Source organism: Panthera leo, chromosome B4, assembly GCF_018350215.1.
Source record: "Panthera leo isolate Ple1 chromosome B4, P.leo_Ple1_pat1.1, whole genome shotgun sequence".
In the NCBI taxonomy this organism is placed as follows: Eukaryota; Metazoa; Chordata; class Mammalia; order Carnivora; family Felidae; genus Panthera; species Panthera leo.
This window is the reverse complement of record NC_056685.1, coordinates 133,377,372-133,404,090: the sequence shown is the minus strand read 5'-3', so window position 1 is coordinate 133,404,090 and position 26,719 is coordinate 133,377,372. Positions and strand designations below refer to the sequence as shown.

Below are 26,719 nucleotides of genomic sequence, written 5' to 3'. Positions count from 1 at the left end.
TTTAAACAGAAACAACTAAAGTCTTACAAATTAGAACTTGGAATTGAAACACATAGTATTAAAAAGAGAAAATAAGATGACTGAGATGACTTTATTTGTAATTCCAGGGACTGTTTTAGCTAAGATTAGTTTCTTTCTTTAACAGTTTTAATTACTAGGAAAAACTAAATGCAAAAGGTAGTAAAGTTGATTTACAGCCTTATTTTTTAGGAGAAAATTTGAAGGTAAAATTCTCATTTGCATCCAGTTAGAATGTTAAGACTACTTTGTGGCTAGTAGCCCCCTTGTTCTTTTTGCATGCACTTGTGAGTGTGTGTGATTTTCATTGGAAGGAAATAGTGTGCTGTCACTACTTGAGAAAGAATATGGCTGGTGTCTTGCAGCTACTTCATTTATTCTTGCAGGTGGCTTTCCTGGGGGAATGCCTGGTAATTTTCCTGGAGGCATGCCTGGAATGGCGGGGGGAATGCCTGGAATGGCAGGAATGCCTGGGCTCAATGAAATTCTTAGTGACCCAGAGGTTCTCGCAGCCATGCAGGTAAGACTTGGAAGAACAAAGTTGGGCCTTGTATCCCTAAGGTATTTCTTTTATTAATTCTAAGTAGAGACAAAGGTTACTATGTTAGACATGTTTTACTTGTCAGAATTACCACATAGCTCATTACACAGTTCTACTGTTCATTTTTTATTTCAGAATGAGTAGCTTAAGTTATTAAAAATAATAGTTTGTAGTATAGTTTGTAATACGGTTCTATAATACTATTAGTCTGTAATAGTTTGATTATATCCAGATGTCTTTACTTATTTATTTATATTTCAAGTTTTTATTTAAATTCTAGTTAGTTAACATATAGTGTTATATGTAATACTGGTTTCATGAGTAGAATTTAGTAGTTGTCCTTTTTAAAAAAAAAAAAAAAAATTTTTTTTTTTTTTTTTTAATATTTATTTTTGAGACAGAGAAAGACAGCATGAACGAGGGGGGGTCAGAGAGGGAGACACAGAATCCGAAGTACACTCCAGGCTCTGAGCTGTCAGCACAGAGCCCAACGTGGGGCTCAAACTCATGAACTGCAAGATCATGACCTGAGCAGAAATCGGATGCTTAACCAACTGAACCACCCAGGCACCCTTAGTTTATTTTGAGTGAGAGAGAGAGAGAGCACGCGCACGAGCAGGAGAGGGACAGAAAGAGAGGGAGAGCACGCAGCTTGACATGGGGCTCGATCCCACAAACTGTGAGAATATGACATGAGCCAAGGTCAAGAATCAGATGCTTAACTGAACCACCCAATCATCCCTAATTTAGTCGTCCTTTTAATCAAAATTGTGTATGCTTTTTTTCATTATCTAGTTAAAGTGATATAATTGGTGTTTGACTTTGAAGTGCACATTAATAATATTTATACTTCGGGGACTTGTCCAAAATTCCATTTAACTTGTCTCTGACAAAATTGTCAAGTTTAAATAAAGAGATAAGATTTAGGATAATAAATGTTAAACCACAGAACTCTTTTAAACGCTAAAAAAAAACACATTACCTTTTTTTTTTTCAGGATCCAGAAGTTATGGTGGCCTTCCAGGATGTGGCCCAGAACCCAGCAAATATGTCAAAATATCAGAGTAACCCAAAGGTTATGAATCTCATCAGTAAATTGTCAGCCAAATTTGGAGGTCAAGCATAATGCCTTTCTGACAAATAAAGCCCTTGCTGAAGGAAAAGCAACTTCGATCACCTATTGGATGTCGCAATAATACAAACCAGTGTACCTCTGACCTTCTCATGGAGAAAGCTGGGGTGCTGTGAAGATAATCCCTACCCCTCTGCCCCACATACAACTGAGACATTTTTCAGTGGTTTGCCATTAGGGTTTTCATTCAGATGATGTTTTCCTACTAGGAATTACAAACTTTAAACACTTTTTAAACCTTAAAAATATTTAAAAACATATTAAAAGGGTGTGTTAATCCCTACATTTTTCTTTACTAATCATTTCAGTTTTTTTCCTTTGGATTAATTGGGCAAGGAAGATACTTCAGTATGGAAGATTTATTGCTCAGTTTGAAATAAAGGCTTATTAGCAAGAGGCAAATATAACATTTAAATAGATTAAGTTTGAGTTGGGTATATGGTTACTGAGGCATTTTGACTTGTCTTTTTAAATGCTTTATTTTTTAAACATGATTTATTTCAATAAAACCATTGGGACCACCAGTATTGCAGTAGGACCTGGATAGGGGCCGGAAGTTCTTGGCAGGGCAGCAGCAACCTTTCTCCTTTAATATAGCATGCACACTTGTGCAGATGCATTTAAATCTTACACTGTGGTGAAGGGATGATTTTTATAATGCTGCAGTAGAGTTGGATTACTTAGCTGTGTTCTTGTGTGATACAGAAAATAAATGTTTCGTATTATTTCCACACGGGAAATAAGGGAATACTTTTCTTTTTGTATTTCTGTGTTTAGAATGACCTTTCCTAGTCAGAAAATGGCCCATCTCATTGTGTGTTTTCTACTTGTTTTCGCCTCCCCATCCCCTTATTCTTTTTGGGCTAAAGATTGTCCTTTTTCACTGGCACCATCACTAATATCATTCACAGCATAATTGTGCAAGCATATGTAATGCTGGGTTTAATTTAATATGTAATACATATAATGATTATGGAAGGTAATATCCATAGCAGCTGTAGTTTCTTACTTGGCCAACAGATTTCATATTTAAGTGTTAGGTTTTCACTTCAGTGAAAGCTTATATCAAAAGATGTTGGGAGGAGGGATTCCCTTTGTGTTCAGTTCTCTACTTAGGAAATACCTATTGCAATTGGAGTTTATCGTACCTTATTTGTCTTCATATTTTGGAAAGCATGAGGTTTGACTTCATTGATACACTACAGGGGAACTAAACTTTTTGGTCCAACATGAATTATAAAATTGATGAGATCCATGGTTCTTCATTGTGGAGTTGATGGTATTATTATGAGTCTTTGTACTGCTATTCATCTCTTAAATAGTGCACCATATCCCCACCTCTCCTTTTTCTCCCTCCCTCTCTTCAAGGATAAAGAAATGATAGATTTTCTGCTGTACATTCAACTCTTACATTAAGTCCAGGCACTGTACCAGGAATTGCTAGGTTTCTACCTATCTTTCAATTTAAAGTGGCAGGTGTTTAAAAACAGTTTCAAGGGATGAGACCCTCTGTACTTTGCTTATTTGAAGAATCAGTGGTAGGAGCCAGTAAAAAAATTTCATGGAATACATTTCTGAAATAGCACATTTCTGGAGTCATAAGTGAGTTGATTCAGGTTCTCATCCTTTGCTGTACACAAACGGTAATGCATCTGTTATATAAGTGAGAAAAGGCTGTATGCTAACTGAGCATGCTTTTTAAACCCTTTAAAAATACTCAGCATATAAACTTGCGTTTGAGCTTGCCAGTGTTTTTTTGTTGTTGTTAATGTGTGTTCTCTCAAAATTTCTAATGTGTGCTGTGAATAACTCAAGAAGACCAGTTCCTTTTGGGTTCCTTGTTTGATTTACTTAATTATATATTACTTAAATACATTCTAACATTGCAAATAGTACCATAAATGGGTAAAAGTAAAATTGGTCTTCAGAAAAATGTGTCCTGTGCTTTTAAGTTCCACAAATACAAAGTACATTCATTTTCGTAGAAACTCAGTATCATTTCTAAACCAGAAGTGTTTTTTTCTTGTGCTAACAATGCTATAAGAAGGAAAAGTAAAGTAGTTTTTTTTTTTTTCTGCTTAAAAATATAGTCAATGGATTTCTAGCTACATTAAAAATAAACTATGGTTTCAAACTGGATATTGACCCCCCCACACTTTTTTTCCCCAGTACATGTTCTGTTTATTTCATGTCTTTAGCACTCACCTTAAGTTATTTGCTGGACACAGTAGGCTTTAGTTCATAAAGTACTGTTACAACGACTTCATAAGAAAAATTAGATGTTAAACAGAGCTTTACTTTTCTTTCAGGTAGCAGTCCAGAGGTAAGCTCTTCTGCCATACTCCAAAGGCAGCTTCTGAGTCCAAAAGTGTTCTGATGATCATCTTCTAGCGTGAGGAAACAGGAGAGGGCGTCAGGGAAGCACATACTGAGATACTGAGACTGATCCACAGAATTAACATTTTAATGACTTCTCATATTCCATTGGTCAATTTTTTTTTTTTTTTTTTTTTTTTGGTCTTGAGACCATATTTAGCTGCAAGGAAAGCTAGAAAGTAATAGTCCACCGCTTTGTGGTCATGTACCCAATAAAAAACTACAGAAGAAAAAGTTGTTACCTGGGGCAACAGCTAGCAGGCTGCCACCTTAGGATATGCTGGCCTAATTGGGATAAGGGAGAAACAACATTTTAGAGGTTTGGTGCTCTGTAATCAGTTTGAAAGCATTGGCCCCATTCTGGTAATGACCATAACGGTAAGTGCTCTTATTCCCATTTTATATAGATGAGGAAACTGAAGCACTTAAATTGCCCAAGCTGGAGCCCGTGGATGGCGTAGTTAAGTGTCCAACTCGGTTTTGGCTCAGAGCATGATGTCACGACTCAAGTTTCAGCCTTGTATCAGGCTCCACTCTGACAGTGCAGAGCCTGCTTGGGATTCTCCTCCCTCTCTCTGCCCCTCCCCTGCTCATTCTCTCTCTCGCTCTCAAAAATAAACATTAAAAAAAATAATTAAAAAAAAATAAATTGCCTAAGTTAACACTCCTGCTGATTTGTGAAGCTGATATTCTCACTAGTCTTATTCTTCAAAGGTCCTCCTCCTTCCCTTGCCCCCAAGGTCTTCCTCTTAAATTCTATGCCCTGCTGCCGTCTGGCGAAGGTTGCTTCTTGCAGGATTGTTCATTACTTCAAAAAATTGGAAAGAAATTTGAGGAGGATTGGCTAAATAAGGAATATCGTACGTCACTGGGTGTACTGATGTGCACACCCAACAGGTTTCTCCGGATAGTAAGGGATGTAGCATCGTGCTTGAAGGGCTTAGAACGCTTGTGACGCCCAAGAATGAGGACAAGAGAAAAAAGGTTTAAAAATTATGCAGTAATTTTAAAGTTTAGTATTTACAACCAATATAGCATACCTATTTGCATAGTTCAGGGAGGAAAATACCCTGAGATAAATAGGCAACAAATCCTAAGATAGCCATTAAGCTTTTGAAAGAGTAAACGTGAAATTGGTGAAAGTTATAACAGTGACACCTTTTGTGTGTAGTGCTGGTGGAATTGTAAATTCAAAATGTTCTATAAAGTCGTCTATAAGAATTTTGACATTCTCTTTAGGTGAAAGTAGCAAGGAGGTAAACAGAACTAGACATGTATACGGTTCTGAAAATCTAGTTGTCTGGTATATAATTAAAATGGCCGTAAGTACTCCCCCAGGTCACTAACATTGTCAGGTTGCAGTGCAAGTAACTGGATCATAAACCTGCTGGTGGAGAAGCACGATAACATGAGATAATTTCTGGATAGGTTCCTTTTACTCGTTTTGTATTTGATGGCATGGGTGTAAAAACACAGAATTTCTTGTATGCTATTTGTATAGTGGGAGACTTGATAGTTCTGTAATTCAGGAAGCCCTCTTTAAGGAAAATACGTCATTATGAATACTAAATTAGGTGTAGAAGTGAATTTAGAAAAATTGCAAACCTCAAAAATCACAACTGCAGAGATTTAATATGTGGTGTAACTATGCAATTACTACTTTTTTCTTTTTGGCTGTATACTCATGACAACGATTTTGTAGCGTTTTCAGTAGGATAGATAACGCCATCTTGATCAAAATATTTTTGAACGTTGGGGATGCAAAAAAAACCACACAGATTGATATGCTACCTTCTCTGGGTTGGTGCCCTACAAATGGGAGTTCTGATGAATTCTGTTGTGTTTAATTACCAACATAAAGGAGAAGTATTCATAAAATGTTTGTGAATATGTATGCTACATGGTCTGGTATATTCTTGACCGAGAGCTTCCAATTTGATAAGTCCGTGAAAACCGAGTCTTCTGCTTAAATTCTGCAGGGACCAGCCTATTCTCATTTGACCTTTGGACCTGTGCCTTTCTGTTGTCATATTAGGGAGTGGAGAGAGTGTTCCTAGAAGCCATTTCTACAACCAAATATCTAGCAGTAACTTAACCATACATACAGATATCACTGAATTCACCTGTGTCCCAAATTCACCTTTCACTTAGCTTGTGGTCACTAGCACCGTCCTAAATGAAGGGAAGATCGTAACCAGTACCGGTTAAAATATTTCACGCAAATTGTGTGAAAACATGACCAAAGAAACATTCTTAGGGCCCTCTCCCAGGGAGTAAATACGATAACACATAAAGCATGGAGCCTGGCATGTAGTAAACACTCAAGAATTATCGAGGCGCCTGGGTGGGAGTTCAGCTAAGGTTCATGATCTCGTTTCCTAAGAAAGAGCCCTGCATAAGGTTCTGTGCTGACATCTCAGAGCCTGGAGCCTGTTTCAGATTCTGGGTCTCCCTCTCTCTGCCCCTACCCCACTCGTGCTCTTTCTCTCAAAAATAAACATTAAAAAAATTCTCATAGTGGGTATTAGAAGGGTAAACTTGCTGGTACTGAAACTGACAAGAGACACATGGGAATGACATCCCAGTAGAGTTCAGTTGGAGTCCTGAGACATCGTGTCTCACAGTATGACTTAGGTTAGAGATTGAAAGTGGCTTCTGTAGTTCTATGTAGTTTGGTTCTTCACTTGACAACATGTAGTTATTTCTTCAGTATTTTATGAAGTACGTCTACATAAATTAGCTTTTGTAATCCTTACTGCAGTGGAGTTGTATTAACTAATTCTGTCACTTAAAGGAGAAAACCAAAAGGGTGAAATGGCTTTACTAGTTGCTAACGAGTATGATCCCACCTGCATCTAATCACTTTATCTCCAGCTCCGTTTTGTTTTCCCAACACCCCAGGGTTTTTCAGAGTGCAGAACCTTGCCCAATCAGTATTTTCTTTTGGACAAAATGTGACTTTAAAAATACTGTCGGTAGAAAATACGAGTTAACTCGCAGGTAAGCAGGAAGATTTGAGTCCCCATCTTGCCTGATTCCGGCCTGTCTTAACGGAGGGAAGGTGGCCATCTAGGCCTCCCTAAGTCCCCATGTTGAAGAACAGCCAGTCAGGCCCCGGGAACGTGAGGGCACTTCCATCAGACCCAGGGCGTGGCTACCGGCTTTCTGCCTGTCCTGCTGCTCCGTATGATTGGGCCAGCGCTTCTCTGCCCCGCCCATGCAGGCCCCGAGGGCCAATCAGAGCCAAGGGGCGTCCCCAGGCCCGGCTTTCCCCTCTTCCAGCCCAGTGGCTTCCGGCGGGGAGACAGCGTGCTCGCTAAGACCCGGAAGGGGTTGTTCCGGAGGAGGCGGGCCTGAGAAGGTGGAGCCTGTGGCGCTTACATCCCGGTCTCCGGCGCTTCTTACCTCTCTCGGCTAGCTGCGGCGCCTGAGGGAGAAGTGTTGCTAGGTGTGCGGGGAGCCGCAGCAATGGCCTCAGTGCTGTCCTACGAAAGCCTTGTCCACGCTGTGGCCGGAGCCGTGGTGAGGCGGGGTCTTCACGCCCGGGCCACTGCGGGGTGTGGGGCTTCTCTGGGGCCAGTCCCAGGATGTGGCTGGGGGATGGGGATGAGAGGGAGAGGGTGGGTTGATATCTGCAGTCGTGACTGTGGGACGGAGAGCAATGAGGCATAGGCGAGAAGATGCTGGAACAGTTTGGGGTGAGGGCCAGCACACCCTCCGCCCCTGGCTGCCGTTTTGGTCTCTTCGAAAATATCTGGGATATAGACAGCGATTGTCCCACATACCCACAGGGAGCTTGGAAGAAAATAACTGCTGTTTTCTTTGCCTTCTGAAGTCCAAAGGCCAACCATTTCCCTTAAAGGCCACCGCACACACATAAACTTTGTTTCCTTGGACTGGAGGAAAACGTAGGTGTGAAGCTGTGTTGCTTAATCACATGCTTACCTGTAGTCTGTTTTCACACCCTTGCGGCAGAGAAGTAGGATATCTCTGGCCAATATAGGCAGATGATACATTTTTTTTTAAAATCAAGATTAGGGTTGCTGTCCAGGTGTGGTTTACTATGAGTATGTGCGTGGTTCTTGGGTTTTTGGATGTCTCCGTTCTATTTGACACCACTCCCTTTTCCTTGAAACATTCCACTCCTGGCTTGGGTAACTTACTCAGCGGGTTGTCCTCTTTTCCCTCTGGCTTCCCTTTCTCAGATCCTTTTCTTGCTATCAACATGCACCTTTAGCAGTTGGAATCACTGTGACTTCAGAGGAGTATCAGCGTCCTCTCCTTTTAGCGTGCAAAACTTTGCTGAGAGCTCACTTTTCTGTGCACGCTAATCAGGATTGAACCCCAACTCCATCATTCGTTAGATAGGTGACTTGTAAACTCCACTTTCCTAATCTATAAAGTAAGGGTATCGATCGATACCTACCTCACAGACTTTTTTTTTAAAATTTATTTACTTTTGAGAGAGAAAGACAGAACATGAGCGGGGAAGGGCAGAGAGAGAGCGAGGGAGACATAGAATCCAGAGCAGGGTCCAGGCTCTGAGCTGTCAGCACAGAGCCCAGTGTGGGGTTTGAAGTCACCAACCGTAAGATCATGACCCAAACAGAAGTCAGACGCTCAACCGACTGAGCCATCCAGGCGCTCCAGACTTGTTTTTTTGAGTTAGTTGACACAATACTTCATGGAAGTGCCTGTTTCATTTAATTAAACCAGAAGAGCCTTTCAGCCAGTGCAAAGGTGCTGAAACGGAAGCTTGCTTGACATGCTCTAGGATGGTCAGGGAAGCCTTATGTGTCTGGGGTGGAGGGAACAAAGGGGCATAGGCTTCAGGGGACCAAATTGTGTGAGACTTTAACACTGACTGGGAAAGAGAGCTAACTAGTTATTGGAGGTTTTGAGCATCCGGCAACTTGATTTACATTTTAAACATGATCACCCTGGGTGCTCTGTTGAGAGTAGACTGTAAGGGAGTACAGGTGGGACACAGGGAAATTGTCAGGGGGCTGTGACATCATTCCAGGCACGAGATGATGGTGGCTTCGATCAGGACAGCAGCAGTGGAGGTGGTTAGCAGTGATCATTCTCCTGGAATATATTTATAAGATAGAGCCACCAGGGTTTGGTGGTGGATTGGATATCGGGTATAAGAGGATGAGGGTTGGTTGGCTCCCAAGAGCTTTTGGCTTGAGCAACTGGAAGCATTTACATTTCCTGAGATGTAGTATAACTATCTTACCTCTATTACAACCTCTTCACTATAACTGAACAGTTTCTGGGAGAAAGATTGGTTTTGGACTTTGGATTCTCTTTGAAATGCATAAGAATAGTCATGAGACTAGATAAGTGCCAACTGAGAAAGTTGTGAGCATGCCAGCATTAAGAGATTGAGGAAGTAAGGTAGCACCAGCAAAGGAGACTAAGGAAGGGCCTGTCGGGTAGGAGGAAAACTAAGAGAATGTGGTGTTCTGAAAGTCACACGGAGAAAGGGGTATAGATCAGCTGGGTCAAATAAGATGAGGGGTAAGAATTAACCATTGGACTTATTAACTTGCTCATCGATAGGATAAATCCAGTGGTTAATTGACAAGACACATTTTGGTAGATAGTGGAGTGAATAGTTGGAGAGCATCTAAGGGAAAATGGGAAGATGTGGAAGTTTTGTCTCAGTGAACGCCATTCATTCAGCACTTTCACGGAGTGCTTTCTATGTGTTATGTACTGTTCTAGGTGCTAGAAATATAGAGGAGAACAAAGTTTTTTTCTTCATGAAGATTGCATTCCAGTGAGGGAGTCAGACAATGATTGAGTCAACAAAATAAATAAAATAATTTGATAGTGTTAAGTGCTATAAAAGAAAATAAGGGTTGGCAAATTTTCTCTGTAAGAAGGCAGATGGTAAATATTTTAGATTTTGTGTACAGTCTCTGGTACAGGTACTCAACACTGCCGTGATAGTGTGAAAGCAGCCATTGACAATAATAAGTAGATGAATGAGTGGCGCTGAGTTCCAGTAAAATTCTGTTTATAGAACAAAGCAGTGATTGGATTTGGCCAGAGGGCCATAGTTCTCTGAGCCTTGCTATAGAGAGTGACTGTAGGTAGAGGTGATAAATCTCCATATAACCTACAAAGACATTTCTGTTTTTTTGTCTCCTTGTTGCCTACTTTTCTCTTGTTACAGTTCTTTTTTTTTAATTTTTTAAAATGTTTTATTTATTTTTGAGAGAGAGACAGAGCATGAACGGGGGAGGGTCAGAGAGAGAGGGAGACACAGAATCTGAAGCAGACTCCAGGCTCTGAGCTGTCAGCACAGAGCCCGACACGGGGCTCGAACTCACAGACCGTGAGATCATGACCTGAGCTGAAGTCGGACGCTTAACCGACTGAGCCACCCAGACGCCCCTCTCTTGTTACAGTTCTGCTTGAAATTATGCACCCTGAGTTTGCTAGGGTTTTTCTTTCTCCCATTAATGTAAACTCCCATTGGATTATCTAATACTTTTTAAGAATAATTTTTTTCTCTTGCTTTCCCTCAGAGTAGTAATGTTCCTAGCACATATCTGGGAAGTTGGATTGTGTTTTGTTATTTTTTTGAACTGTCATGCTTAAGGGTGTTCTCAAACTTTTGCGTTCTTTTTTTTTTCAAATCCTTGTGTTAAGATTAAACATGTAATGCAAGCGCTAGTTTCTTCTGGTTGCTACTAAAGGGAAAAAAATGTTGGGGCGCCTGGGTGGCGCAGTCGGTTAAGCGTCCGACTTCAGCCAGGTCACGATCTCGCGGTCCGTGAGTTCGAGCCCCGCGTCAGGCTCTGGGCTGATGGCTCGGAGCCTGGAGCCTGTTTCCGATTCTGTGTCTCCCTCTCTCTCTGCCCCTCCCCTGTTCATGCTCTGTCTCTCTCTGTCCCAAAAATAAATAAAAAACGTTGGAAAAAAAATTTAAAAAAATAAAGGGAAAAAAATGTCACCGCAAAAATGTCACTACAGTTGATAAAAAAAAAAAAATGGCATTGCGTTTAGTGCTATAGTATTATGGTGGCTTGTGTTTAATTAAATGTCCTGAGCATAGTGTTCAACCAAAGCTTTGAGATGACCAAGGAAAGTCCGCTTAGCATAAAGGTAAGAACACAAGTGTTGATGTGCCTGACTTGAGCCAGGCCGCCTGTGTTGGAATCCTGGCTCTGCCTCTCATAGCTGTGTGACTTGCCTAAAACTCCAGGCAAGGCTGCCTACAGTAGTTGTTTCTTACCCCCCAAAGGATTGTTGGATTGTTGCTTAAGATGTCGATTTACAACCTTTTTGAGTTGACATGTTTCATGTTTATTCACTTCCAAGTTCTACATTCTCTCATCAAGTATGACGTTCTGCATACACACACACACATTTTAAAAATTAAAATAAATTAATGATTTTGAGTGTTTTGTGGCACACTTTGGGGTAATTGCAGATAATCTCGAGTATTTGAAAATTAGAATTGTTGGGGCGCCTGGGTGGCTCAGTTGGTTGAGCATCCGACTCTTGATCTCAGGTCTTGATCTTAGGGTCGTGGGTTTGAGCCTCATACTGGGAGTGGAGCTTACTTTCAAAAAAAAAAGACTTTTACTATTTCAGAAGGATGCTGTAGCTCTAATTGATGACTATTATATGATACAATTAGTGGCCTCATAAACATTTCTCAAAATAGTGAGTATAATTAGATTCATAATTTTATCTTTTTGCTTCTCATTAGATTAGTTTTGAAAAATAGATTTTATTTGTAGAAATGTGGATTTGTAATTAAGGGAAATTTTATTAACCTACTCTTCACCTACCAATTTGAAGAGTGAAATTGGTTAGAATTGCCTAAATGAGGTTTAGATGCTGAAACAGACTTTGTAATTGAAATGGCTAGTAATTAATTAGGGCACTTCTTTTTTCCCTGTAGTTAATTTTAATTTTATTTTTTAATTGCATAATTTACGTTAAAAAATTTTTTTTTACATTTATTCGGGTTTTTTTGTTTTTTTGTTTTTTTGAGAGATAGCAAACAGGGGAGGAGCAGGGAGAGACATACACACAGAATCTGAAGCAGGCTCCAGGCTCTGAGCCACCAGCACAGAGCCCGATGTGGGGCTCGAACTCACCAACCGTGAGATCATGACCTGAACCTTAAACTGATTGAGCCACCCAGGCGCCCTGTGTAATTTACATGTTAAAAGAATCACATTTCACTGAGTAAATGATGACTATTAAAAAATTTAGATCATACAGAAATATAAAAGAGCCCTCCTCCTTTCTCCTTCCACTTTACCTTTTATTGCTTTGTAACTCAGAGCCCAGGCACACCTATCTTTAGAACTGTGTAAGAAGGCTTATTCCAAACATTTTTCTCCAGTTTGTATCAGAAGATAAAGTTAGGTCCAACTGCCCAACTCTGTGGCTCAACACTTAATATTATTTACACTGGACGTTTTACCGTATAGACTCAATTCCTACCTTTCAGAAGTAGAAACCAAGTAGAGGAACTTTTTGGTTTGCTGTAAAAGACCTTCTAAATATAAAGGTCAGTGAAAGAGTCCCTGTCCTCAGGAAGCTCTTCTTAAGTGTATAGTAGAGGTAATACACGGCCCCTGGTGGTAGTACTAGGGGAGAAGTGGTGGGCTGCATTTGTGAAGGTGATGGGAAGCCCCCAAACTTGATGTATTCAGGCCCAGTCTTGAAGGAAGAGTGGGAGTTTCCTAGGCAAAATGAAATAGGAGGGTGATAAGAGACTTTTAGAACAAAAAACGTGTTCAAAGGTCCTGTGTAAATCAGTGTGCGGGGAATTTCGAGTTCTGTTTCTTCAAGTTTTCCTCATTCTGTTTTCTCTGTGTTTATATACAAATAAGCATTTACAAATAGATTTTTTTGTTTGTTTATATAACTGGTATTACAGAGTTGCATATCCTGGGTTTTTTGGTATGTTTATTTCAGAATATAAAGCATATCCCCATATGTATGAGGGTTCTCTGGTTGCAAACTGGAGAAACAGACTTTGAGTATTTTAACAAAAAAAAAAAAAAGTTTATTGGCAGGCTTTTTAGGAGCTCCCAGGATCAGTGGGCAGGCTGAAGACTTGAAGTAGGAGAGAACCATCATTTTCCAAAAAGATTTCTGAAGCAATCCCTGGAGAGTGTTGGGCGCTACCACTGGAATCAGTAGATTTTGTCCCTCTACAGCATTCTCAAGATTTAAAGTCATGGGAGAACCCCAGTTAGTTGTGCTCAAGATCATGTGCCGAGTCCTTGACTGTAACAGGTGGGGAAAGGAAGGGTCCGGCAAAAGGAACCTTCAGGGGCTCTTCAGCAGGTGTAGTGGAGGGTGGGCATCTAGATTTACCATCCTACCAAGATTGTACACAGTGGGAAGAGGTAAAGAAAATCAGGCTGCCCTTAGAAAAAGGAAATGATGCTGTGTGGCCCAAAACATCAGATATCCACTATATCATGTCATTAAAAAAGACTTCAAACAGCATTGTTTTTTTTTTAATATAAAATATTTTATCATGTAAGTGTTCCATAATTTATTTATGGTCATTTACATCATGTCTAACTTTAACTGTAGTAAACATTTGTACAATGTAAATGGTTTTTGTTTTTTTTGTTTTTGTTTTTATTGTTAAACTTACATCCAAGTTAGTTAGCATATAGTGCAAAATGATTTCAGGAGTAGATTCCTTTATTCCCCTTACACATTTAGTCCATCCCCCCTCCCACAGTCCCTCCAGCAGCCCTTTGTTTGTTCTCTATATTTAAGTCTCTTATGTTTTGTCCCCTTCCCTGTTTTTATATTATTTTTGCTTCCCTTCCCTTATGTTCATCTGTTTTGTATTTTAAATTCCTCATATGGGTGAAGTCACATGATACTTGTCTCTCCCTAACTAATTTCGCTTAGCATAATACCCTCTAGTTCTGTCCACATAGTTGCAAATGGCAAGATTTCATTCTTTTTGATTGCTGAGTAATACTCCATTGTATATACCACATCTTCTTATCCATTCATCTGTCAATGGACATTTGGGCTCTTTCCATACTTTGGCTATGTACAGTGTAAATGTTAATGTGACCTCCCACAACCCTGTTATGAAGAATCTGTAGGATTGCTTAGTTAAGCGACTTCCCTGATGTCACTCATTAATTTATAGATGAGAAACAAAATGCTGTGTTCTGGATTCAGTTTAGTTAACTCATATTCTAACTTGTAAAATGTTAGTAGCCTCACAGGGTTTTGTGAATGTTAGTAAAATAACATAAGTAAGATAGCTTTTATACTATCTGATACATAATAGGGGCCCAATAAATGGAAACTATTAATCATTTTGTGCACAACTCTGTCTTTTAAATTTATTTATTTTGAGAGAGAGTGCATGCATATGCTCACACAAGTGGGTAAGGGGCAGAGAGAATCCCAAGCAGGCTCCACACTGTCAGCACAGCGCCTGATGCAGGGCTTCATCCCACGAGCCGTGAGATCATGACATGAGCTGAAATCCAGAGTCAGACACTTAACTGACTGAGCCACCCAGGCTCCCCCACAACTATGTTTTCTAATTTTCTGTGCATCCTAACTTGTTTGAGTTAGTTAATTTCATGTTATATTTAATAATAATATTTAGTATTTAGAATTCCCTGACTTTTTTTTTTTTTTAAGATTTTTTTTTAAGTAATCTCTACACCCAACATGCGACTTGAACTTGCATCTCTAAGATCAAGAGTCACATGCTCCACCAACTGAGCCAGCCAGGTGCCCCTAGAATTCCCTGACTTCTTAAACCCCTCTCACATCTATTAACAACCCCTAGACAGGCATTGTAACAAGTGGTTAAAAGTGTGGACTCTGAAACCAGACTGCCCGAGTTCAGACTCCAGCTCTGTCACTTACCATCTGTGTGACTTTGGGCATGTCTCTCAATCTCTGCCTCAATTTCTCATCTATAGGAAGGGGAAAATAATAATAATACCCACCTAGTAGGGTTGTTTCCGAGGCTTTTGGACAAGTATCTTTATTCTCTTACAGAGACAGGAAAATGGAAACAGGGATGTTAAATGATCTGGCCAGGGTTCCCAAAGAATTGGTCATAGGCAGAAGGCCAGAATCCAGGCCTTTTCTCTCTGCTTTGCCTAGCTGCCTTCTCTTCTTGTCTCATTCCTTTGTGTATTTCAAAACCAGGTTAGATTATCAGAAAACAAGTGACATTAAATATTAAGTATACACATGTATAACCAAACTGGAGGCACTTGGACACTAATTGTTTATTGGGAGTACTTTTTTTAATGTTTTATTTTATTTTTGAGAGAGGGAGCGTGAGCGCGGGAGGGAGATGGCCAGAGAGAGAGAGGGGGACAGAGGATCCAAAGCAGGCTCTGTGCTGACAGAGAGCTGGCTTGAACCCACAAACTGTGAGATCATGACCTGAGCCAAAGTCGGATGCTTAACAAACTGAGCCACCCAGGCGCCCCTTGTTGGGAGTACTTTAAACCACAGTTCTAACAATTCATATGTTCAGTTCTCTTTGAAAGGGTTTACTTTTCCACAGGTGATTCATTCACACCCAGATTTTAAATCTAGTGGCTCAGATTCCCATAGAATTAACTTAGGTTAGTATGTATCTGAGGGTATTATGTTACTTGGTTTAAAAACCTCAAAAGAAGGTAATTGGAGAAAGTCATTATCGTATTATCTTTACTTCCTAGCTTGCTGTTTTATTTCATTTAGGCTTCTGCTAAATCATGATCGAATTATTATATAGTGTTTAGTCTTGAAGACTTCATTGCCTCACTACCCACCATCCGAAATATATCTTGATTTCTTAGTAAACTTTTTTTAAGACTTAATTTTTTAGAGCAGTTTTAGGTTCACAGCAAAATGGAGAAGAAGATACAGAGATTTCCCATATACCCGCAGCCCTCACCCATGCATGGCCTCCCCTGTTATTAACATCCCCCCCTGGAGTGGACATTTGTTACAGTTGATAAACCTGCACTGATACATCATTGTCACCCAAAGTCCATAGTGCATATTAGTGTATATTCACTCTTGATGTTGTACATTCTGTGGGTTTGACAAATGTCTGATGACATGAAACCAGCATGAGAGTATCATATGGAGTACTTCCACTGCCCTAAAAATCTTATGTGCTCTGTTTATTCATCCCTCCTGACCCCCTTAATAAACTTTTCAGCTAACAGGGTCATTTCATTTCAGTTCTCCTAATCTTAAAGATTCTTATGCCATCTTTATGGAAATTATTTTTCTAACTTTGCTTCTTTATGCTTGAATCAGAAAAAGGTTAAATAAAGGAAATTGTATTGCCATACATACAGTAGTTTATAACTTAATTTTTTTTTTTTAACGTTTATTTATTTTTGAGACAGAGAGAGACAGAGCATGAACAGGGGAGGGTCAGAGAGAGGGAGACACAGAATCTGAAACAGGCTCCAGGCTCTGAGCGGTCAGCACAGAGCCCGACGCGGGGCTCGAACTCACTGACCGTGAGATCGTGACCTGAGCCGAAGTCGGACGCTTAACCGACCGAACCACCCAGGCGCCCCTATAACTTAATTTTTTAACATAAATGTGGTATAGATGCTGAAAAGTTTTGGAGTAAAAATCATCAATGTCATCTTGGGTCATTTATGTTTTCTTCTGAACCTGAGTTTTCTGAGCTTACTGGGGTTCCCAGAGAAGTAAATGTGGTAACACTTGTGGAGCACCTAGTGCAGTGTCTGGAGACGTGTACTAAGGCCATAATTTATTTATTTTTCAGATATATTCTTGTAAATACAAATATAGTATTTGTACCCAGTTTCAGAAATTAAATACAAGTGAAATTTGTTCTCTCTTCATATGATCAACTCTGTCCTTTCACTTGTAGCAGGTAATCTCACCTTTTATTCTCTAGATAAAATAGAGGCTTCTTGGGATGAGGTTTCTCACTTTCCATTTTGTCTTATTAAACAATCAATTGCAGTTGTACCCATATGTCCTATATTCTGCTGGCCTCAGAGAAAACAGATGTATCCAGTCTCTGCTACCTTTGATCTTGACCCTTCCCCTTACTCCATCCCCAATTATGTGTTAGGACTTTACTCCATTAATTTTCACTTCTTTCCTATAGCTTTAACCTCTCTCCAGTGTTTGCTTCCCTTCAGCCCTCAAACATGGTTAGCCCTGTCCTGTCATACCAGTCTGGTCTGGAGACTTGCCTTTTTCTTTTCTTTCTTTTCTTTAAAAAAAATTTTTTTTTTTAGTTTATTTTTTGAGAGAGAGAGCAAGCGAGCAAGGGAGGTGCAGAAAGAGAGGGAGAGAGAGAGAATCCCAAGCAGGCTCCATGCGGTCAGCACAGAGCCCATGCAGGGCTCAGTCTTAGGAACTGTGAGATCACGACCTGAGCTGAAATCAAGAACTGGACGCTTAACTGAGCCACCCAGGCACCTCCTTCTTTTTTTTTTTTTTTCTTAAGTTTATTTATTTTGAGAGAGAGAGAATGTGCACACAAGTGTGTGAGCAGGAGAGGGAGAGAAAGAGGGAGAGAGAGAGAGACTCCCAAGCAGGCTCCGCACTTCAGTGTGGAGATTTAATGAACCATGAGGTCATGACCTGAGCTAAAGTCAAGAGTAGGATGTTTAACCGACTGAGCCACCCAGGCTCCCAGAGACTGACTTTTTCTTAGCTGCTGCTGGTTCCCCTAAGTTTACTTAACAGATATTCTGTACTTACTACCTCTCCTACTCATCCAGGCTAACCACTGGAACTACTCTTCCAGAGGCCATCACTGACTTCCTAACGGTGACTTTTTTCATTCTTACTTGATTGGACTTTTTAGTTATTATTTTATACTGTATACTCTCCTACCTTCTTGAGGTGTCTTCTGAAAGAGTAGTTATTCTTTCTTTGTTAATAAATAAAATTACAGTTGTTATTTTGGAAGGAACTTAAGTAACCATTACTAATTTTAGGGTCCTGATTAATACTGAGTTCTAGTGCTAAAAGGTGCTATAAAAAGGATATAGGAACCAACATTTGTTGAGTGCCCATTGTGTACCTGGTATGATGCTAGGTGCTTTTTATTAATTATTTCTCACTTCTCACAGCAATCCTTGATAATTATGTATTGGCCCTAAAATTACAGATGAGGAAATTGAGGCATGGAGATTTGAAGTTATTTATAGTATGTACTATAACTGGGACCTGAACATTGGTTTGTTTTATCCCAAAGCTCATGCTTTTTTCCAGGAGACACTTAGGTGCATTCATTATCTATTAGGCCTTTTGTTTAACTTGTATGTTAAACTTGTATGTTAAAGTTTTGTTTAACTCTGTGTATGGATATGAGAATTTGCTTGATTGCTTTATCAAGGGAAAGACATACTAACTCTGATAGGTAAATAACATTTTTGAGTATGAAAGCCACAGTGAGTAGCTTTCAATCTTTGGGATTTCATTAGCTTGAGATCTACCACTGAAAATGTATTTTAGTTGTTTTTCTTTCTAAAATAGCCCTTTTATCAAATAATGCCATGTACTCCCTCAGGGGATGCTGTACACTGATTTCAGTAGTGTTGTGACTCAACCACCATTTCTAGACTCCTCTCTGGAAATTGACTTTGGAACTGGCATTGCATTTTTTGACTATTTTTCATCCTTCAGGGGTGAATTAACATTTTGGAAATGGTTGAATTTGGTGACTTGGTTGGTAAGCTAACCTAAACGTTATTGTCCTTTAAAGGCATGATGCTCTACTTCTATATGTGTGTGTGTCCCTGTTATTCCCATAAGATTGCACATGCTTAGGGGACCACATCTTGACCAAGTTTACCCTATCGTCTCATTCTGACTCTTGTTTGTGGTGGTAGGTGTTTCAGCTCAACGGCATGTGTGTTTATGTTGGCTAAATAAAAAAATAGACTTTGAATGTTTATTGACCTTTTACAGGTCAATAAATGAATAAACCACTATATTTTGGATATGTAACCTGAAATGTAGATGCTGATACATTATTAAGGAATCCAGGTGCTGACTATGGGACTGTTCACAACAGAGAGAAACAAAAATGCCCTAAGCTGAAACTGGTGTATGTGACTTGGTTTGCCATTTTTATCTCTAGCTATAATCTGTGTCCTTAAGCTGTAGTATGCTATTACCAACTGCCTAAAGACATTTTTTTTTTTTTTTTTTTTTTTTTTTTTTTGCTATTTAGTCATTAATTAATTGTTAAGTTCCTGCCCTTGAGGTGCCCATAGTCTAATAAGGAAGACAAACTCATTAACAACTAAATACAGTACAGTGATTGCTGTGTAATAGAATTTTGTACACAGGATGCACAATAGCATTAGAAGCATCAGGTGAGAGAGTAGTTAATTCATTGTCATCTGAAACTCACTATGTCCAAGATTGAACTAGTAATTTCTTAAAACTATATTCCTCAAATAACTTTCCTAATTCTGTCAATGGTATCTTCATTTCTTATGACTTTCCCTTCTCTCTTACAATCCATATCCAATAAATCAGAAAATACTATTCTTTTAGATCTTCTGGCAGATATCCCTTCTCCATTTTTTTAAGTTTGTTTATTTTGAGAGAGAGAGAGCGCGCACAAGTGGGAGAAGGGAAGAGAGAGAGAGAAAGAGAGAGAGAGAGAGAGAGAGAGAGAGAGAATCCAAGCAGGCTCTGCACTGTAAGCACAGAGCCTGACGCAGGGCTTGAACTCAACAAACCATGATATCATGACCTGAGCCGGAGTCTGATACTTAACTGACTGAGCCACTCAGGTGCCCCTCCTCCATCTTTTTACTGGTTGTATTTGTGGTCTGGTCTTTCAGGTTGTGAGCTCTTGTTGTTGGTTACTTGGATGGCCCCCTAAAAGGCCTTTGGCATGTATTTTAATGAGATACCTGTGTAGTAAAGGTCTAAATTTAGATTTGTGGCTTTTTTCCTTCTTGATTTTGTCATTTTCCTGATTTTTATATACAGGGTAAAATGGTACTATATAATGTCTGTTTGATTTTCTTTAGTATTACTGTACTAAATTTTATAAATTTTTTGGAGGTGGGTATTAAGTAGAAATAAGTTTCTTAGTTCACTTGTTGAATGTCCAGGGAACATGTAAGAGTGGTGTTATGCTATGAGTGATGTTATGTAGTAATAGATTTGAAATGTGAATATGTTACCAACCTGCCCTTACACAATTTTATCATGAAATAAGAACAAAATTGAATAAACAGCAAAGGAATAAACACATTCACAAAGATTTAAAAATATTTATTTGCCAAGACTAGCAGTAGTCCATTGTAAAATACTTAAAATGAGATTTTGGTTTCTAACTAAGGAGCTAATCAAAGCATCTCCTGAAAACTTCCCTTTATAATTAAAAAAAAAAAAAAAACAAAAAAAAAAAACCTGTAAAATATTTCTTTAAAAAAATTTTTTTTTTTTTTTTACATTTATTTATTATTGAGAGATAGAGCATGAGCAGGGGAGGGGCAGAGAGAGAAGGAGACACAGAATCCAAAGCAGGCTCCAGGCTCTGAGCTGTCAGCACAGAGCCCGTTGTGGGGCTCGAACTCACAAACCATGAGTTCATGACCTGAGCTGAAATCGGACACTCAACCAACTGAGCCACCCAGGTGCCTCTGTATAAAATATGTCTTAAGACAACATGAAAGCATTAGTAAGGTGACAAGATAAGGAATTCTCAGACTAGAGAGTGAGTGAAGGCAGGACCTAGAGGGAAAGAGAACATTTGCCTTGCAAGAAGTGATTAAGCAGGTAAACATGAGCTTTAGATTTGTAGCTTTCAGAGATACAGAGAAGAGAAGGAACCCAATCTGCCTGTAGACAGGAAGTCCAGTAGCAGATCACCCAGTAAACCTGGAATCCCAATGGAATCTGCTGTAGCCATGAATGGAAAATAATCTTCCTCCTCCCCAGGAATATCAGCTGTCTCCAGTCTTGGCACTGTTTTGAGTAGGGAAATCACCACTGAAATTTCCCTCTTAGGTTGCAGCCTGAATTCTCACTACTTGGATGATTTGAAAACCTGAAGCCAGTAATTGAACTTAAAGTGATTCAGGTGTGTGGGACCCCAAAGTGCCTTGCAGAAATCCTTTCCAGAAGCACATTATGATGTTTAAAAGAATGCCCCAAAATAAAGTTGTCAGGGAAATGAGCAGTTCAAACTAAACTCACAGAGAAACAAGGCATTGTGAACAAAAACATAGCAGACAGCGACAACAATCGGAAAATGGAATTTTCAGTCACAATCTTAAGCTATTTAGTATGTATAAGAGAAAGAAAGACTACCAAATATGTGTGAGGGTACAAGAGACTAAGATTGGCTAAGCATACTTGAAAGTTAACCAAATAGAATATCTAGAAATGAAAAGTAAAATAACTGAAATTTGAGAGTGGAAGCATGATAGTCATGGGAACGCTGAATACTTATTTAAGCAAAATCACAGTTCTTAGAAGGATGGGACATGAAGAGGGTAGTAGAACAGAGCTAAATTGTCACTGTCTATAATATGAGATAAATAATGTCTGAAATTGATGAATCAAAAGATATTGGGATACTTTTTAATTATGTGGAGATATTTAAATTTCAAAAGAAATACCTAAAAGATGCTAAAATAATTGCCTGTGGGGAGGAAGATTGGGTAAAATGGAGAAGAGTGTGGAGGAACTACTGTATTTTGCCATTTGCATTACATGATTTTTTAAAACTATGTGCATGCTTTTGTTTTGATCAAATAAAAATTTAAAGGTAAGATAATTAGTGCATAGCTGTAAATTGATAATTGAAGTTGAGTAATAGGCTTATCAATAAATAAAAACAGGCTTATCAATATATTAGACACAACTGAAGATAGAATTAGCGATAGCTGACCCCTGATTCTCATTTGCAGCGATTGTAATCAGAACACTGTGGAGTGTTTTCTTCACTTTGCTGAGAGAAGATGACATCGCCCTAGAATGCTATATCCAGTGAAAATCTTTAAAACGTATGTGAAATGGGGGTGCCTGGGTGGTTCAGTCGGTTGAACGTCCAGCTTCAGCTCAGGTCATGATCTCACAGTTGACAAGCTTGAGCCCCGCATTGGGCTCTGTGCTGACAGCTCAGAGCCTAGAGCCTGCTTAGGATTCTGTGTCTTCCTCTCTCTCTGCCCCTCCCTCGCTCATGCTCTGTCTCTCTGTCTCGAAATAAATAAACATTAAAAAGCATGAATAAATAAAACATACGTGAAATAGAGACATTTTGAGACCATCAAAAACACTTTGCCACTAGCAAGATCTTCACGAGAAGAAATTCTAAAGGATGTTATTCATGCACAAGGCAGGTGATGCTGGATGAAAAGTATGAGATGGAAGAAGGGATGAAGAGTAGAAAAAGTGGTAAAATATCGCATGTGTCTAAATCTGAACAACTTTAAATGATAAAACAGATCAACTCATTGTTCGGTGGACGTTAAAAAAGAAACAAAAGAAGTTAGAATTAAAGTAGATAACAATAGCAGGAAGGTGGGTGGGAGTAAATGGAATTAAATGTCTATTGTTTGGGAGGAGGATAATCATATTAAATGTTTTTAGCATTGGTAAGTTAGGAATTTTTTGTGTTGTAATAACTGGATAGCTTGTAAAATTTTATACACACACATACCTCTCCAGAGGGAAGAAATTAAGTAAAAAGAAAAAAACCCAAAAAACCTCTAGTCAAATAAGAAAGCAGGAAAGGGCAGGAAAACAACAGAGAACACAAAATAAGATGGCAGCTTTATTATTTTTTAATGGTTTTTTTTTTTTTAATGTTTGAGAGAGAGAGAGAGACAGAACACGAGTGGGAAAGGGGCAGAGAGAGAGGGAGACACAGAATCTGAAGCAGGCTCCAGGCTCTGAGCTGTCAGCACAGAGCCCTCACGAACTGTGAGATCATGACCTGAGCTGAAGTTGGACACTTAACTGACTGAGCCACCCAGGCGCCCCAACAGCTTTATTTGTTTTTAAGTTAGTTAGTTAGTTAGTTAATTTATTTATTTTGTAAGAGAGTGCGGAGGGGCAGAGAGAGAAAGGGGGAGAGAGAGAATCCCAAGCAGGCTCCTCTATGTCAGCACAGAGCCCATTGCAGGGCTCTATCTCAGTGAACCGTGGGATCATTATCTGAACTGAACCCAAGAGTCAGATGCTTAACCCACTGAGCCACCCAGGTACCCCTAAGATGCCAGCTTTAAATCCAAATAAATGTCAATTAACTCAATGCTTTGGTTAAAAGAGAATGTACTAGATTGGTTTTTAAAAGAGAAAAATGCAATTTATAAAAGATAACGTTTAGAAAAAAAAAGATGCAGAAAGTTTGAAAGCAAAAGTATAAGAAAAGACCTATCAGACAAATACTAACCAAATGAGAGCTATTAACATCGGACAAAATAGACTTTATAGCAGTGGCTATATCATTGAGAAAACTCAGTATGTCAGCAAAATAAAGCAGTTTTAAGTTTGTGTTCATCTAATAACAGTCTCAAAATGTTTAAAGCAAAAATTTAGGAATATACCAATCCATCATCAAAATGGAAGATATTAATATATCTCTCAGTAATTGATAAAACAAGTGAGGAGGGCTATAAAAATATAAAGGATTGAATAATGTATTTAACAAACTTGACCTGATAGACATATTCAGAACATTGTACCCAACAACTGCAGAATACACATTCTGTTTAAGCCAAACATGAAAAAGTTATCAAAATTGACCATTTACTTGGTTGTAAAACAAAACTTAGGGTTGAAATAGTACAGAATGAGTTCTTAAACCACAGTGCAATAAGTAGCAACCAACAACAAAAAGGTAACTTAAAACAAAAAGCATATATGTTTGGAAATTAAACACATTTCTGAAAGATCTATGGGTTAGAGAAGAAATCATAATGGAAATAAAATATTTAGAACTGAGTGATAGTGCAGATAGTGCATATTGAAACTTGGTACACTGAAGAATATAAACTATCATTGAAAAACATTAAAGACTTGAATAAGTGGGAAGACATCCCATGTTCATCGATTGGAAGACAATATAAAGATGGCAATAGTCCCCCAAAGAATCTACAATTCAGTACAATCCCTATCAAAATTCCAATTTGCTTTTTGTAGAAATTGATAAGCTGGTCCTAAAATTCATATGAAAATGCAAAGAATCCAGAAGAGTCAAAATAATCTTGAAAAAGAACAAAGTTGAAGGATTCATATTTCCCAATTTCAAAACCTAATACAGAGCTACAGTAAACAATAAATAGTGTGGTACTGGCATAAGGGTAGATAGATCAATGGAATAGAATTGGGAGTCTCAGAAAGAAACCCTCAATTTTTGTTCATTTGAGTTTTGGCAAGAATGTCAAGATAAATCAATGAGTAGTCTCTTTAATAAATGTTGCAGGCACAACTGGATATCCACACACAGAAGAATGAAGTTGGACCCCTACTTTACACCATACAAAAAAATTAAGTCAAAATAAACCACAGACCTAATGTAATGGTTTCTTGGATATGACACCAAAAGCACAAGTATATATATATATGTATATATATATATATATATATATATATATATATATATATATATATGTGTGTGTGTGTGTGTGTGTGTGTGTGTGTGTGTGTGTGTGTGTATTGGACTTCATTCAAATTAAAACCTTTTTGTTCTTCAAAGACCCCATCACAAGGGGCGTCGATTGAGCGTCCAACTTCGGCTCAGGTCATGATCTTGCGTTTGTGGGTTTGAGCCCCCCATCAGGCTCTGTGCTAACAGCTCAGAGCCTGGAGCCTGTTTTGGATTCTGTTCCCTCCCCTGCTTACGTTCTGTCTCTCAGAAAACAAAATAAAGTGTTAAAAAAAAAATGAAAAAAAGAAAAGACCCCATCAAGAAAGTAAAGACAACAGAATAGGAGAACATATTTATAAGTCCTATATCTGTTAAGGGTCTAGTATCCAGAATATATAAAGAATGCCTACAACTCAGTAATAGGCAAATACTCCAGTTAAAATATATACAAAGGATTTGAATAGCCATTTCTCCCATAAAGATATACAAGTGACCACTATACGTGAAAAGATGCTTGGCAGCATTAATTACCAGGGGAATGCAAATCAAAACCACAATGAGATACCATTTCACACCCACCAGGATGGCCATAATCAAAAGGACAGATAATAACAAGTATTGCAAATTTATGGGGAAGTTGGAGACTTCATATTTTACTGGTGAGAATTTAAAATTGTGCAGCACTGTGGAAAATAATTTGGTAGTTCCTCAAAATGTTAAACAGTTACCAGATGACCCAGCAGTTCTACTTCTAGAGAATTGAAAACCTATATCCAAAAAAATTGTACCCAAATGTTTATTGCAACATTATTCATAAAGCAGAAAAGTGGGAGCAACTCAAATGCATCAACTTGATGAATGGGTAAACAAAATGTGATGTGTCCATACAACAGAATATTATTCAGCCATAACAAAATGCAGTTCTGATTCTACAACATGGATGAGCCTTGAAAGAAGCTAGTCACAAAAGATCATGTATTATTTGATTCCATTTATATGAACTATCCAGAATAGGCAAATAGAGACAGAAAATAGATTAGTGGTTGCCAGGGTGTGGGAGAAGGAGAGAATGGAGAGTATTTGCTAATGGGTACAGGTTTCCTTTTGGGATAATTAAAATGGAGTTAGTGGTGATGATTGCACTTCTGTGAATATATTAAAAACCACTGAGTCATAAAGAAAAAAACCTATCAGACACAGCTAAAACACTTGGAAATGAATAGCCTTTAAATCAAGTTTGGAAAAGAAGAAAGACTTAAAATTAATCAACTAGGCATCCGTCTCAAGAAGTTAGATAAAAATATCAAATTTAGGGGTGCCTGGATGGCTCAGTTGAGCATCTGACTTCGGCTCAGATCATGATCTCATGGGTGGTGAGTTCGAGCCCCACATTGGGCGCTCTGCTGTCAGTGCAGAGCCTTCTTCAGATCTTCTGTCCCCCTCTCTGCTCCTCCCCTGCTTGCATTCTCTCTCTCTCAAAAATAAGTAAACATTTAAAAAAATTTTAATTATATCAAAATTAGACCAAAGAATGGAAAAGAGGGGTGCCTGGGTGGCTCAGTTGGTTAAGCCTCTGCCTCCTGATTTAGGCTCAGGTCATGATCTCACAATTTGTAAGGTGGAGCCTTATGTCAGGCTCTGCACTGACAGCTTGGAACCTGCTTGGGATTCTTTTTCTCCCTATGTCTCTCTCTGCCCCTCTCCTACTCTGTCTCTCTCTTAAATAAACATTAAAAAAAATAATCCTTTAATAAATGATTAGGTCTAAGGTGATAATTGTAGGCTATACATATTCTTCTTAGAGTTACTTGCCTTTTATTTTATTTTTTTTTAATTTTTTTTTAACGTTTTATTTATTTTTGAGACAGAGAGAGACAGAGCATGAACGGGGGAGGGGCAGAGAGAGAGGGAGACACAGAATCGGAAGCAGGCTCCAGGCTCTGAGCCATCAGCCCAGAGCCCGACGCGGGGCTCGAACTCACGGACCGTGAGATCGTGACCTGAGCTGAAGTCGGACGCTCAACCGACTGAGCCACCCAGGCGCCCC

The 26,719-nt window shown here is 38.9% G+C and overlaps 2 protein-coding genes across 2 annotated transcripts in view; both read left to right on the top strand.

The window, feature by feature from the left end:
* ST13 (ST13 Hsp70 interacting protein) overlaps nt 1–3,436 on the top strand; it is a 31,595-nt gene extending 28,159 nt beyond the window's left edge. Inside the window, exons 11-12 of the mRNA XM_042947922.1 lie at nt 405–538; nt 1,557–3,436. Coding sequence (XP_042803856.1) covers nt 405–538; nt 1,557–1,685 — 263 coding nt within the window. The 3' untranslated portion in view covers nt 1,686–3,436. The remainder of the gene's footprint in view (nt 1–404; nt 539–1,556) is intronic.
* A 3,978-nt stretch (nt 3,437–7,414) lies between these two features.
* The window catches only part of SLC25A17 (solute carrier family 25 member 17), a 46,140-nt gene continuing 26,835 nt past the window's right edge, over nt 7,415–26,719 (top strand). Inside the window, exon 1 of the mRNA XM_042947911.1 lies at nt 7,415–7,589. Within this exon, the coding sequence (XP_042803845.1) occupies nt 7,536–7,589 (54 nt within the window). The 5' untranslated portion in view covers nt 7,415–7,535. The remainder of the gene's footprint in view (nt 7,590–26,719) is intronic.